The 15,416-nt window shown below is 44.9% G+C and overlaps 1 protein-coding gene across 1 annotated transcript in view; it reads left to right on the top strand.

Moving 5' to 3' along the window:
- Positions 1-1,981: 1,981 nt before the first annotated feature.
- Tnpo3 (transportin 3) overlaps positions 1,982-15,416 on the top strand; it is an 83,062-nt gene continuing 69,627 nt past the window's right edge. Inside the window, exon 1 of the mRNA XM_052722285.1 lies at positions 1,982-2,478. Within this exon, the coding sequence (XP_052578245.1) occupies positions 2,359-2,478 (120 nt within the window). The 5' untranslated portion in view covers positions 1,982-2,358. The remainder of the gene's footprint in view (positions 2,479-15,416) is intronic.

Genomic DNA, 15,416 nt, shown 5'->3' with positions numbered 1-15,416 from the left:
CAATTAAAATTTCTTTTTCCTTTCTTCTTTCCTTCCTTCTTTCCTTCCTTCCTTCCTTCCTTCCTTCCTTCCTTCCTTCCTTCCTTTCCTTCCTTTTCAAGACAGGGTTTCTCTGTGTAGCTCTGGCTGTCCTGGAACTTGCTCTATACACCAGGCTGGCCTCAAACTCATAGAGATCCACCTGCTTCTGCCCCCCCACCCCCCAGTGCTGGGATCAAAGGCGTGTGCCACCACCTCCCAGCAAATTCTAGTCTTTTAAAATGAAGTTTTAGCAGGGCAGTAGTGGTGCACACCTATTATCCTAGCAATCCGGAGTAGAGGCAGGTAGATCTCAGAGTTCAAGGCTAACCTGATCTACAGAGCTAGTTCCAGGACAGCCAGGACTACAGAGAGAAACCCTGTCTTGAAAAACAACAAAAAACGAAGTTTTAGGGCTGGAGAGTTGACACTTGCTGCTCTCGTAGAGGACCCAGATTTAGTTCCCTGCACCTATATGGTAGCGCATGACTGTCTGTAACTCCCCCAGTACCAGGCAAGCACCACGGTGCACATACACACAAATGGAGGCACAACCCTCACAGACATAAAAATAAATCTTTGAAAGAGTCTCATAAAAAAGAAGGATTTGCCGGGCGGTGGTGGCGCACGCCTTTAATCCCAGCACTCGGGAGGCAGAGCCAGGCGGATCTCTGTGAGTTCGAGGCCAGCCTGGGCTACCAAGTGAGTTCCAGGACAGGCGCAAAGCTACACAGAGAAACCCTGTCTCGAAAAACCAAAAAAAAAAAAAAAAAAAAAAAAAAAGAAGGATTTAGCGGGGCAGTGGTGGCGCACACCTTTAATCCCAGCACATGGGAGGCAGAGCCAGGTGGATCTCTGTGAGTTCGAGGCCAGCCTGGTCTACAGAGTGAGTTCCAGGACAGGCTCCAAAGCTACACAGAGAAAACCTGTCGGGGTGGGGGGAATGAGAGAGAGAGAGAGAGAGAGAGAGAGAGAGAGAGAGAGAGAGAGAGAGAGAATGCTTTACACACTGTCAGATAGTTATTTTTTGTGCAGCAGCAATGTTGGGAAACGTGTGAATTGAGACTTGCTAAACTACTGATTTGCTTTTGTTTGTTTTTTTATTTTTTAAAATTAAATTAAATTAAATTTATTTCCTGAGCCAGGGTTTTTCTGCCTAGCCCTGGCTGTCTTGGAACTTGGTCTGTAGACCAGGCTGGCCTCGAACTCAGGAGATTCAGATTTGCCTGTCTGTGTTTGCCTCCTGAGTGCTGGGATCAAAGGTGTGCACTACCACCATTCCGCTGTTTGTTTAAAGACAGAGTTTCATGTAGCGGAGGCTGGTCTTGAACTCTTCTTGATGGTTCTATCTTCCAAGAGCTGAGATTACAGGTCCCCTCCACACAATCCGACAGAGTATTGACTTTTGATATGAGAAGTAAGGTATATTGCAAAAGCAACATCCAGTGTGCGAATGGCCCTAGAGATACATGGATAAGAACCTGAAATTGGTTCTTAAATAAAATAAATCACTGGATTTATTCAGTGTGGCACATGCTTCAGGTGTGAAAATGGTAATTTGGTTAAGTGTACCTAGTGTGATTCTAATGGAAATCAGAGTAGGAACCATACCTCAAGTGACCTTTGGTTCTGTAATACACTACAGATGGTTGGACCTTAGAGACAGTTGAAGTGATGTTCCTTAAATGCCCACAGGAGACAGAAAGGACTCACTGGAGAGGGGTGCAGAAGTAGGAGACGGGAGGACTTTAGATTCAGTGCCGAGGAGATAAGATTTGGTCAGGGACGTGACACAAACCGTTCTGAAAGCTCCAGTGAAGACGTTAAGGCCCTAGGTAAGTACCTCGTAGTCCATTCCTTCAGTTCTCCTGGTCCGGCAGGGTCACTTCCGGGAGGAGGCGGGAAACAAGAGGAGGCGTGCCGGGAAGGAGGCAGTTTGTAGTGCACAAGACGGAAGTGTGCTAAAGTATACGGGCGGCTGCTTCCGGTCTGGTAAGCTCTGCTCAGGTTCGCTGCGTGGTTTGTGTCATGCGGAGATAGGCCTCTGAAAGCAAGGCGGGAGGTGAGGAACCAGGAACCCGCGTCCGGACTCCAGAGTCAGGATTCTAGCAGAACGAGGACAAAAAGGAGCCAGGAACCTGAAACGACCTTTCCGCTGTTTCCGCGGGGGCAACTTCCACGAGGAACTCCCCTTTCCCTGGTAACGGCCAGAAAGGAGGAGATGGCGCCAGTCTGGGAGCGGCTGTGGCCGAGACAGTGAGGAAGCGTGAGAGGAGGGAGTAAGAGGGCAGCCTCGGGAGAAGTATCGGAGTCGTTGCTGTCACCGCCGCCGCCGCCACCATGGAAGGAGCCAAGCCAACATTGCAGCTCGTGTACCAGGCAGTGCAGGCGCTTTACCACGACCCAGATCCCAGCGGAAAGGAGCGCGCCTCGTTTTGGCTTGGGGAGCTGCAACGTTCGGTGAGGGGCGGGAAGGGGCCGGTTCTGCGCCGCGGGGCCGGGGCCGAGTGGGATCTAGGGTTGAGCCGAGAGCCTGAGCGGGGCGGTGGGCCTTGGAGAGCCCCTTTCCGACGGAGTTGCTGCTGTGGGGTGGGGCTGAGCAGCCACATCTGTGCTGCCTTTCAGAAACTAGTGGCAACTGATGAGCACGAATTGGCCCTTACGCTATCCCGTAGAATCAGATTTGTAATTCTGCACCTCTCGCTGGTGGCATGGATCTAGCCCCTCTTTTAAGTTCCACCATCGCTTTTGCTTTTTTAGGCCGTGCTTCTCTGTTTTATCTTCCTTCAGCCAAAGTCAGACCCAAATGCTTCCCCACCTTCCACGTAAGGATGCTTTTGATTCACCTTCCATGTCCAAGGGTTGCATCTGGCAATTCCTTCCCAGTGGCAGCCTTACTCACACCTCAGTGTTCCTTGCCAATTTTCACTCATGTTATTCTTGAAATTCCTCAGGTGTCTAGATTCATATTCGTATGAATTCCCCCTTACTTTGGAGTGCAAAAATAATATAAAGAAAAATTAATTATGGTTTCAGGAAATCTTTGGAGTTCTTTTGTTTTATATTGAATTCTTGCCTATTTCCTCCACCTGTAGGTTTCTGTTTGTGAGATGGGTATCATAACTGGTTAAATTAGCCCATATAATTATGTGAATGGGTGGTGGAGTGTTTGTGTTATATCTATTATATTTTCTCATATTTACATTTTTTTAGATCATGTATTTAATTTTTTTGAGTCATGTTTTGTATTTTCTCCCTTGATTTTCACCCTCCCCTGATTTTGCTGTTTTATGTATTTATTTTGGTTTTTCTCTGAGTAGCCCTAGCTGTCTGGAAACTCACTTTGTAGACCACGCTGACCTCGATCTTGGAGATCTGCCTACCTCTGCCTCCCAAGTGCTGGGATTAAAGGCATTGGCCACCACTGTCCAGCTTTGCTAGGTTTTATTTTTATGAGTTTGTAATAGCTGCTGATTTTGTTGTGTGTAGGTTTTAGTCTATGAGCTGTGAAATTCTTTGAAACTGAGGAGTCTCGTACAGACTGACTGACTAAACACTAGCCTTTATTATTTTGTGTGTGTGGTGCTGGGAGTCTATTTGAACCTACATCCCTAGCTCTCCCCTCCCATTATTTTTGCATTTCATATTCATAAGCATATTTTTTATGCTCTCCCTTCTCTAACTTGTAGCTGGTATTTAACAGTGCTCTTTCCTGTTAAATAAGCCCCTAGGATGCAAGTACATAATTTTTAAAACATTTGCCACTTTAACTTTTGGTCATTGCATGTAAATGTGAGACCCAAGCCCTTGTTTACATAGTGAAAAGACAAAGAATGAGATTTTGCCAGAGGTGGTGGCACACACTTTTAATCCCAGTACTCTGGAGGGTCTCTTGAGTTCAAAGTCAGTCTGGTCTGTAGAGAGTTCCAGGACAGCCAGGATTACACAGAGAAACCCTATAACCAAAAAAGGAAAGAGATGAAATTGAGGCTCCCCGTACAGGCAGGGCTCATCTGGTTTTTAGTTCTGCTGTCATAGTTTTCTAAAGTATAAATGACCTACCCAAACTAGTCAGCTCTTCCCCGATAAACCTACTAATTGTGTTTTAAATCAATACTGGAGTGCTTACCATGGACAAACTACTTCTGGATGTTGGTAATTGGAAACAAAACAAATCTGTGACGATTAAATGTAATATCTTACAAGAGCTATGAGAACTTTAACATAGAGCTTGTGCTAGCGTTCACTTAAGCTATTCACCTTTCTCTCCCCTTTATTCTCTGTTGCATCTTTGCATTGTCATCAAGGATTCTCAACAGGAAGACAGGGTACATTTGACAAAATAATTACCAGAGTTTTCTTTTCCTGTGTGGTGTTTTTTTTTTTTTTTAATCTTTTTCTTTAAATTAGAGGTACTGGTGATTGAACCGAGGGCCTTAAACATTAGGCATGTTATTCATCTCTGAGTTATAGCCTTGGCCTTTTTACTTTTTATTTTGATATAAAGACTTGTTGAGTTCCCTGGGCTGTCCTTGAACTGTCTGTAGCCCAGTTGGTCTTGAACTTTGGATCTGCCTGCTTCAGCCTCTTAAGTAGCTGGGATTACAGGCCTTGCTTTCCTTTACCATGCCCTAGCAGAGTTTGTTTATAAAGTTGCAGGTCTAATGGTACCAGAAGAAATAGTATTACATATACACTGTAAGAAACTTATTTTTAGGCTGGAAAGGATAAGAGAGATGAGTAGTTACTTGGTTTCTTTGAGGAGGACGATGAGTTTCTGGTGACAGAACTTGAGGTCCCTTGTAGTGAGGGTGCTGGAAGAATGAATTTTCTAACTCTGTTCTTCTGCGATTCCCTCTTGATCAAGCCAACCAGAAGCCAGGGAACATTGAAAATGTCTATACACGATAGCCTACTGATAGCCAGGCATAGTGATGCACGCCTTTAGTCCAGCACTCGGGAGGCAGAGGCAGGTGGCTCTCTGAGTTCGAGGTCCTCCCGGTTTACATAATGAGTTCCAGGACAGCCAGGGCTGTATAGAGAGACCCCCTGTCTCAAGGGGGGGGCGGGGAAGACAGCCGACTGGAGCAGATATGATAGTAGACAGAGCGTGAGAATTGTGTGTGTGTGGATACACTTGTGGAAGTCAGTTTTCTCCTCTGACTTGTGGATTCTGGAGCTCTCCCTCGGGTTGTCAGGCTTGGCAGCACGTGTCCTCACAGCTTGAGCATCTCAGTTGCCCAACCTGAGCGTTTAAACGGACAGTCCACCTGACACCTGAGCCTCTTGATGCCTTTATGTTCTTCAGCTCACAGAGCTGTCCCCTGGATCTTGTCATCACCAAAAAGCCCCAACCCCAAATCACTTACTCAGACAGTCTTCTCTGAGCACAGTCCATTATTTACTGTTTCCTGGCTCAGGAATTTCAAGGAACCCCATGTTTTTATTATTTTGAAATCTTAAGTAATTTCAACTTTTATCAAAACTTAAAAGTTTTACTTTAAAATTTTTTTTGTGCTTGGTTAGCAATATCTTTTTTTTTAAACATTTGTTTTGTTTTCTAGATATCTAAGTCATTTGTTCTCAAATGTCCATAGTATAAAATGTCCACCTTATATGTTCATATTGATCTGTTTTCCTTGTTGGCTGAAGAAAGCTTGTAGCCCTAAGACCTGTCAACCCCAAATAGTCCTCACCTGAAAGATAGTGAGTTTATTCTTGAGTCAAATATGAATGATCATGGTCCACAAACATGAATTCAGGGTGTCCTGAAATGTGTTCTACTGTGGAAGTGGTTACATGAGATTGTATTAACTGGAACAGGGAAGTGGGGCTGCAGATAATGGCTCAGTGGTTAAGAGTGCTTACTGTTCTAGGGGATCAGTGTTCACCTCCCAGCAACTCACAAATGGCTGTACTCAAGCTCCAGGGAATCTGATGCTCCCTTCTGTGTGCATACTTAAAACACACACACACACAGAGAGAGAGAGAGAGAGAGAGAGAGAGAGAGAGAGAGAGAGAGAGAGAGAGAGAGAGAGAGAGAGAGAGAGAAAGCACAAGGAAAACCAAATCAAAGAATTTACAGAATACATTGGTGGAGCATTGGATGAACAGATCATAGGAAAGAAACAGGGAAACTGCTGTAGGTTTTTTTTTTTTTTTTTTTTTTTTGGTAGGGGTTTTTGTAGTTTTGTTTTGAGACAAAGTCTTGCTGTATAGCTTTGACTGGCAGGGAACTTGCTAGGTACATCAGCTGGCCCTGAACTCATGGAGATCTGCCTGCCTTTGCCTTCCTAATGATGGAATTAAAGGCATGTGCCACCACAATTGGCTCTACAGTAGGTTTTAGGTACTATTTGATGACATTTTTAGCCTTTGGATTGGTAGAAGTTAGTGGTCTGCTAAGAATACACCTTAAAGGTCTGAGGGCAATGAATGCTAGTGAGGGGGCTAAAAATAGCCCAAGATAATTTGGCTCTGTATCTGCAACATTGTAACTTTCTATGATGGGGAGTTCTAATCAACCATTCAAGCTTATAGAATCTTTAACACAGATAAGGGGCTTTTGTTTCTTTTCTTTCTGAGGACTTTCGTTTACGAACCTCTCTTGGTCCTGTTGCCTCATTACTGTCTTGGGATTCCTCTTTAACACTGTCCTAGGGAATTTCCTACCCCTTTTTTTGTGTGTGGGTGTGTGTTCAGTTTACTGATTCCTAGATTTCCTAACATTTTCTTGGATTAGTCCTTCATTTGGTGGATAATTGAGAGGAGTACCTTTAATCCTCTTTCATTATCCTTCCATTTCTCTTTTGTGTGCATGTTTATGTGTGCATGTGAGTGCATGCAGATGGAGGCCAGAGGACAACCTTGGGTGTCATTTCAGGAACCAATGTCCATCTCCTTTGAAAGTCTCATTGGCATCAAACTCACCAACTGGAGCTAGACTGATTGGCTAGCTGACCCCTACCTACCTCCCTGTGCTGGAATTACAAACTGGCGCCTGGCTTTTTATTTTTATTTATTTTTATTGTGGGTTCTAGGGTTCAAACTCAGAACCTTATTTTTTTTAAAGGTAAGTACTTCCTTGACTGAGGAATTGTTTCTTAGTTTTTTTTTTTTTTTTTTTTTCTTCCTTTTTTAAAGGGGATGGGGACAGAGTTTCACTCTGTAGCCCAGGCTGTCTTTGAATTCTTGATCCTCCTGTCTCTGTCTCCTATTAGAATTATAGTGTACTACTGTACTCTTGTCTTAACTTTTCCCTACCTGCTTGTAGGGAAAATAGGGAAGTGGGGGGATGGTAGTTGGGACAGGATCTTGCTACATAGTCCAGATTGACCTAGGTCATACTATGTGACCTAGGCTAGTCTTGAACTTGAGTTTCTTATGTCTCAGCTTCAGGATGGACTGCTGCCCATGACATCGCTTACTGTCTTCATGTTGCTCATTTTTTCTTGGGCCACTTATCCTTTGAGCAGAGTCCTCTAGTTTTCTGCCTAGGGATATAAGCTAGGCTACCAGTGCCCCAAGTGCTCGGTGGGGGGATGAGAGCAGGTGGTGGAACTCCGGGTTTTCATTTCATACTGTATTTTCAGATGAGAGTCCTGTCCTTATGAGTCTTGCCAGAGTTAAATCACAGAGTAAACCTCTTAGGATGGGAGGATAATAGACCAGTTGCTCAGAGTCAAGGAGAAAATCTAGGGGTCTGCCTGCTGCTTATACAGAGCTGGGTATCTACCTTTAGTTGTACCTGGTATTTATAATTCTGAGCCTTAGGATTTATTTTTGACACTCCCCATCTGAGCTCATCCTGTCCCCAGGCAGAGTCCAGCTTTTTCAGGTCTGTTCATTAAGATAGTTTATATGTTGGACACCATAGTTAATCCTGGCAGAGGCAGGCTGATTTCTGTTTCTGTGAGTCTGAGGCCAGCCTGATCTACAGAGTTGAGTTCCAGGACAGCCAGGACTACACAGAGAAACCCTGTCTTGAAAAAACCCCTCCCCCAACAAAAAAAGAGTTTCTCCAGTTTTGGTGTTATCTGTTTCCGGTCTCCTTGTCATGTGGAGTTTTGCCTTCTTTTTTTAGAGGGTGTCTCTTGTTAGCCCAGGATGGCTTTGAATCCTCTTCAACTCCTGCCTCTGTTGGACAAGTGCTGGGATTACAGGTGGTTCTAGCAAGTCCAGCTAAAACAGGTGTTTCTGGAGAACTTCTTTGTTTTTTTCTTTTTTGTTTTTTTCAGGACAGGGTTTCTCCGTGTAGTTTTGGTGCCTGTCCCGGATCTCGCTCTATAGATCAGGCTGGCCTCAAAATCACAGAAATCCGCCTGACTCTGCCTCCCAAGTGCTGGGATTAAAGGCATGTGCCACCGCCCCCGGGCTTCTGAAGAACTTTTATTCATTACTCTATAGACCATTTTCACCAAAATTCTTGGAAGGCTTCAGCCATAGTTACATACTCTGGTAAGCAGATAACACTGACAACTCTGAAGTGTTTTAAAAGAAACTAAGTGATTTTGAATCAGATCTTAAGGAATCCTTATGTGATAGCAGCATGTATGTTCTGAGTACTTAGTAGTTTCCTTTGGCCACCTCCAGTGTGTGTACAAAATTAGTAGACACCTTAGAAAGCTCTGAGGAACAAACACTGTCTTCTTCTAGGGCTAGTAGTTATGCCGCTTAGTTGTTTTAAGTTGGTTCTTTTACAGAGATACTCTGGGCTCGAAGTTAGTTTGGAAGTTATAGTTCAGGGCTCGGGGTACGGCCCAGTTAGTAGAGTGCTTGTCTAGCATGCACGAAACCATGGATGTGACCCACAGCTCTGCATAAACTACAAGTGGTGGGCCCTGCCTATCCTGCTAACTCCTTGGGGGTGGGGACAAGAAGACAGCTACAGACTGAGTTTGAGGCTGGCCTGGGCAAGAGACCCTATCTTAAAAATGGTGGCGCACGCCTTTAATCCCAGCACTCGGGAGGCAGAGCCAGGCGGATCTCTGTGAGTTCGAGGCCAGCCTGGGCTACCAAGTGAGTTCCAGGAAAGGCGCAAAGCTACACAGAGAAACCCTGTCTTGAAAAACCAAAAAAAAAAAAAAAAAATGCCAGAGACAACAGGGCCATGGTGGCAGCTCACACCTTTTAATCACTTGGGAGGTGGAGGCAGGCAGATCTCTGGAGTTCAGGAGAGTTCTGACAGCCAGGGCTATACAGAGAAGTTCTGTCTCAAAAAAAAAACCAAAACCAAAACAAACAAAACAAACAAACAAAACTCAGAGAAAAGTAGGTAAGTACTGTAGTTTATCTGGAAACTGAACAGACATGGTGAAAAACATATTTAAAAAAAAAAAAAAAAGCAACAGAAATAAGATGAGATAAAGTCATGCTTTAATGAACTCAGCTGGTATTTTTGTATATGATTTGTCACATGTCAATGAAAATTTCCTTATATAGCATGTCAGAAAGGCTATGGACCATGGCTGTCAGCTTCTGCTTGCTTTTCTAGTGCTTTTCCCTTCTGGAACTTTATTTAGGAGGCAAAATAGTAAGAAGCAAGTCTTTCTGCTCACATGGTGCAGCACCTGTGCTTGTCACCTGCACAGTCACACACAGTTTCTGCTCACATGGTGTAGCACCTGTGCTTGTCACCTGCACAGTCACACACAGTTTCTGCTCACATGGTGCAGCACCTGTGCTTGTCACCCGCACAGTCACACACAGTTTCTGCTCACATGGTGCAGCACCTGTGCTTGTCACCCGCACAGTCACACACAGTTTCTGCTCACATGGTGTAACACCTGTGCTTGTCACCCGCACAGTCACACACAGTTTCTGCTCACATGGTGCAGCACCTGTGCTTGTCACCTGCACACTCACACACAGTTTCTGCTCACATGGTGCAGCACCTGTGCTTGTCACCCGCACAGTCACACACAGTTTCTGCTCACATGGTGTAACACCTGTGCTTGTCACCTGCACAGTCACACACAGTTTCTGCTCACATGATGCAGCACCTGTGCTTGTCACCTGCACAGTCACACACAGTTTCTGCTCACATGGTGCAGCACCTGTGCTTGTCACCCGCACAGTCACACACAGTTTCTGCTCACATGGTGTAACACCTGTGCTTGTCACCCGCACAGTCACACACAGTCTTTCTGCTCACATGGTGTAACACCTGTGCTTGTCACCCGCACAGTCACACACAGTTTCTGATCACATGGTGCAGCACCTGTGCTTGTCACCTGCACAGTCACACACAGTTTCTGCTCACATGGTGCAGCACCTGTGCTTGTCACCCGCACAGTCACACACAGTTTCTGCTCACATGGTGTAACACCTGTGCTTGTCACCCGCACAGTCACACAGTTTCTGCTCACATGGTGTAACACCTGTGCTTGTCACCCGCACAGTCACACACAGTTTCTGCTCACATGGTGTAACACCTGTGCTTGTCACCTGCACAGTCACACACAGTTTCTGCTCACATGGTGTAACACCTGTGCTTGTCACCCGCACAGTCACACACAGTTTCTGCTCACATGGTGTAACACCTGTGCTTGTCACCCGCACAGTCACACACAGTTTCTGCTCACATGGTGCAGCACCTGTGCTTGTCACCCGCACAGTCACACACAGTTTCTGCTCACATGGTGTAACACCTGTGCTTGTCACCTGCACACTCACACACAGTTTCTGCTCACATGGTGCAGCACCTGTGCTTGTCACCCGCACAGTCACACACAGTTTCTGCTCACATGGTGCAGCACCTGTGCTTGTCACCTGCACACTCACACACAGTTTCTGCTCACATGGTGCAGCACCTGTGCTTGTCACCCGCACAGTCACACACAGTTTCTGCTCACATGATGCAGCACCTGTGCTTGTCACCTGCACAGTCACACACAGTTTCTGCTCACATGGTGCAGCACCTGTGCTTGTCACCCGCACAGTCACACACAGTTTCTGCTCACATGGTGTAACACCTGTGCTTGTCACCCGCACAGTCACACACAGTCTTTCTGCTCACATGGTGTAACACCTGTGCTTGTCACCCGCACAGTCACACACAGTTTCTGATCACATGGTGCAGCACCTGTGCTTGTCACCTGCACAGTCACACACAGTTTCTGCTCACATGGTGCAGCACCTGTGCTTGTCACCCGCACAGTCACACACAGTTTCTGCTCACATGGTGTAACACCTGTGCTTGTCACCCGCACAGTCACACAGTTTCTGCTCACATGGTGTAACACCTGTGCTTGTCACCCGCACAGTCACACACAGTTTCTGCTCACATGGTGTAACACCTGTGCTTGTCACCTGCACAGTCACACACAGTTTCTGCTCACATGGTGTAACACCTGTGCTTGTCACCCGCACAGTCACACACAGTTTCTGCTCACATGGTGTAACACCTGTGCTTGTCACCCGCACAGTCACACACAGTTTCTGCTCACATGGTGCAGCACCTGTGCTTGTCACCTGCACACTCACACAGTTTCTGCTCACATGGTGCAGCACCTGTGCTTGTCACCCGCACAGTCACACACAGTTTCTGCTCACATGGTGTAACACCTGTGCTTGTCACCTGCACAGTCACACACAGTTTCTGCTCACATGATGCAGCACCTGTGCTTGTCACCCGCACAGTCACACACAGTTTCTGCTCACATGGTGCAGCACCTGTGCTTGTCACCCGCACAGTCACACACAGTTTCTGCTCACATGGTGTAACACCTGTGCTTGTCACCCGCACAGTCACACACAGTCTTTCTGCTCACATGGTGTAACACCTGTGCTTGTCACCCGCACAGTCACACACAGTTTCTGATCACATGGTGCAGCACCTGTGCTTGTCACCTGCACAATCACACACAGTCTTTTTCAGGATCTCTTGCTTTAGGTCACTGTGTTGCACCAATCCTAAATGGTCTTGTAATAAAACCCAGAGTCAGGTATTGAGGTAAATGCTGAAAGATCAGAGGAAACAAGCCACAGCCACTTCTCACCTCACTAACTCCTCAGCCTATCCTGTCTCCACAAATCCTCAGACAGAATGCCTCTGAGTCCTCAGCTCAAAGACTCTCTAGTTCCTGTCTTCTCACGCTTTATATGCCTTTCTCGGCCCAGCCATTTCACTTCTTATCTCAACATTCCTACTGCTAGGATTAATGGCATGTGTGCTTCCCAAACACTGGGATTAAAGGTGTGTGCCTCCACTGCCTGGTTCTGTTTCTTTCCTAGACTGAATCAATCTCATGTATCCCAGTGTGGCCTTGAACTCACAGAGATCCAGATGGATCTCTGCCTCCTGAGTGCTAGGGTTAAAGGTGTGTGCCACTACTGCCTGACCTCTATGTTTAATCTAGTGACTGGCTCTGTCCTCTGATCCTCAGGCAAGCTTTATTTCTTAGATTCCAAATAATCACCACATCACTGGATGGTTCATTTTCCTTTGCTAGCCCACTGTGTTTCCTCCAAGATTCTTCTCATCGTACTGAGCAGGCACCAGATCAGAGACAGGTGATCTAGATTCCTGGCCCAGTGTCACCACTTAGTAAATATGTGACTGAGTACTTAGGCTTCCTCTGCCTTGATTTCCTTGTAGAGTTATGGATGACCTCAAAGCAGCTGCCCCTGAAAGTCTTCACCCAGCTTGGATGATGGCTTCTTCACAGCCACACAAAGGGAGCCACCTGGAATTCCTTGATTCTTCTGCTTAGTTCTCATACCTAGACTTTTGGTTTGTTCTAGCAGTTGTAGTTACTAATTTAGTTTCTCTTTTACTTATTTATTTTTGTGCTTATGTTTATATTTTCTAGTTAAGTGACCTTTAAAACATAACTTGATTTTGAAAGGAAGACTTTTTAGAAAATAAAAAATGTTTCTATATAATTTCTGAGGGTCAGTTAGCTTAATGAATATAGGAACGAATATTATGTGCTTCTCATTGGTGGAGACTGAGTATGTAAGTAAACGAAGAGGAAAGGCTAAGATTTCATGAATGTGCTTGCATCATTCCATAAGGAAGCCATTAGCCAGGCATGGTTATTTAATTAAAGTGAAATGAAAGTTTAAATGAATCCATTCCATTAATTGGACAGGGTAGACTGTAAATTGTGATGGTGTTTTTGTGGGTATGGTTGTCTATTTCCTGGTGCTATTCATTCTTACCTGGATTTATTTATTTCTGGCCCACCTGGTCTTGGACCAGTTGATAGTTTGATACATAAAATCATCAGGGCACTGCTACATTTTCTAATTACAATATAGATTTTTCAAGACGTTTCCAAGTATTTATTCAGCTTTTATTGTATTAGTGTTTATGGGGAAAATGAAAAGTATATTTTATGGGTTTAAAAATATTACCAGGTATGGGTACTCAAAAAATAGGTTTGCACACATCTGGGAGTCTGCTTTTGCCTTCAATGAGATTGCGAGGTAGAACTCAGCTGGTCAGGCTTGTACAGCAAGTGCGTTTACCCACTGAACCATCTTGCTGGCCAGCTTTTGTGGATTTTTAAATATTTATTTGTAGCTTAAGTTTTCCTGCCTGGCCCACAGTCAGGACAAATCTCTATCACCTGCCAGTCCCACAGCCCCTCAGACCCAACCAAGTAAACACAGAGACTTATATTGGTTACAAACTGTATGGCCGTGGCAGGCTTCTTGCTAACTGTTCTTACAGCTTAAATTAATCCATTTCCATTAATCTATACCTTGCCACATGGCTCATGGCTTACCGGCATCTTCACATGCTGTTTGTCATCGTGGCGGCTGGCAGTGTCTCTCTGACTCAGCCTTCCACTTCCCAGCTTTATTCTCCTCCTTGTCCCGCCTACACTTCCTGCCTAGCCAATGGCCAATCAGTGTTTTATTTATTGACTAATCAGCAACACATTTGCCATACAGAACATGCCTTTAATCCTAGCACTCAGAAGGCAGAGGCAGGCAGAGCTCTATGAATGTGAGATTAGCCTGATCTACACATTCCAGGACAGCAAAGGCTACATAGAGAGACCTTGACTCAAAAAATATATATTTTATTTTTATTATTTGTGTGTGTTTCTGTATATGAGTTGTGCATGTGAGTGCAGGTGCCTACAGATGCTGGAAGATGGAGTTCGATTCCCTGAGGCTGAATGACAGCTGATTGTGAGCACCAGATATGGTTGCTAGGAACTGAACGTGGTCTTCCATAAGAGCAGGATTCGATCTTAACCACTGAGCCATCCCTGGCTCCAGCTCCTTTGGAGACAGAATCTCTCACTATGTAGATCTGGTTGATCTGGAAGTTGCTATGTAGACCAGGTTGACCCAAATTTACAGAGATCCTTCTGTCTTTGCCTACCAAGTGCTGAGATTAAAGGCATGTGCCACTGTGCCCAGCTATTGTGGATATTTTTTATTGTGAGAAAAAATTCGAAACAAAATTTACCATTTTAGTCATTTTTGTTGTTCTGCTTTGAGACAAAAATCCTACTGTGGAGCAAAGACTGCCTTTGAGTTCATGCTCTTCCTCAATCCCACCTTTGCTAGATTACAAGCTTTTGGCTAGCTTTAAAAAAAAATTATGTGTTTGTATGTGGGCACCTGCAAAGGCCAGAGAGGGCATTGGCTCCCTGGAGCTGGAATTATATGCAGTTGTGAGCTGCTGCCCAGTGTGGTGCTAGGAATCCAACTTGGGTCCTTTGAAGAGCAGCGAGCACTCCTAACTGCTGAGCTGTCTCTGCAGCCCACCTTTTAGCCATTTTTAAGTGTATAGTTCAGTGACATTAAGTACACTGACATTGTGTAACTGTTACTACCATAAATCTCTAGAATTTTTCCTTTAAAAACTAAGATATACTCATTAAAACACAACCAGCCCCTGATCCCCTTTCCCACAGCATTCTGTTGTCTTTGAAACTAATTGCTCTCTGGAACCAACAATTCTGTGGTGTTGCTGACTTTTCTCACCTAGCATAGTGTTCTCAGAGCTTAAACATGACACCCTTGCTTGCATTTCTTTTGGGAAATATGTTCAGAAGTAGAGTTGCTAAGTCACATGGGTGATATACCAACAGGCCAACTTACTCTTTTTCTTGGGTCATTTTTTCTGGATGATGTCTCATTTGTCCAGTGATCTTCAGATTCCTTAGTTGGATGCCTTCATTCTTCTGGAAAGACAAAAACAAAACCCTGCCCAATGCTTCAGACAACTCTTAGATTTTTAGAATTTTAGGTTCTATTGAGCTTAATAACAAAGTATAGGAAGTTTCGGTGCATCATTACTCAGACTCTCTTGCAGTATCCCACAGCTTGCACCACAGTGCTGGACAGTCACCAGTGCTTAATGGTTGTGCAGACGAAACCACAGAGAGAACAACTCCCTTTCTCTTTATCAGAAATTCACATTTCTGTTAAAA

The sequence above is a fragment of the Peromyscus californicus genome, unplaced genomic scaffold (assembly GCF_007827085.1).
Source record: "Peromyscus californicus insignis strain IS unplaced genomic scaffold, ASM782708v3 Scaffold_6__1_contigs__length_162567912, whole genome shotgun sequence".
Taxonomy (NCBI): Eukaryota; Metazoa; Chordata; class Mammalia; order Rodentia; family Cricetidae; genus Peromyscus; species Peromyscus californicus.
This window is presented reverse-complemented; position numbering and strand designations above follow the sequence as displayed.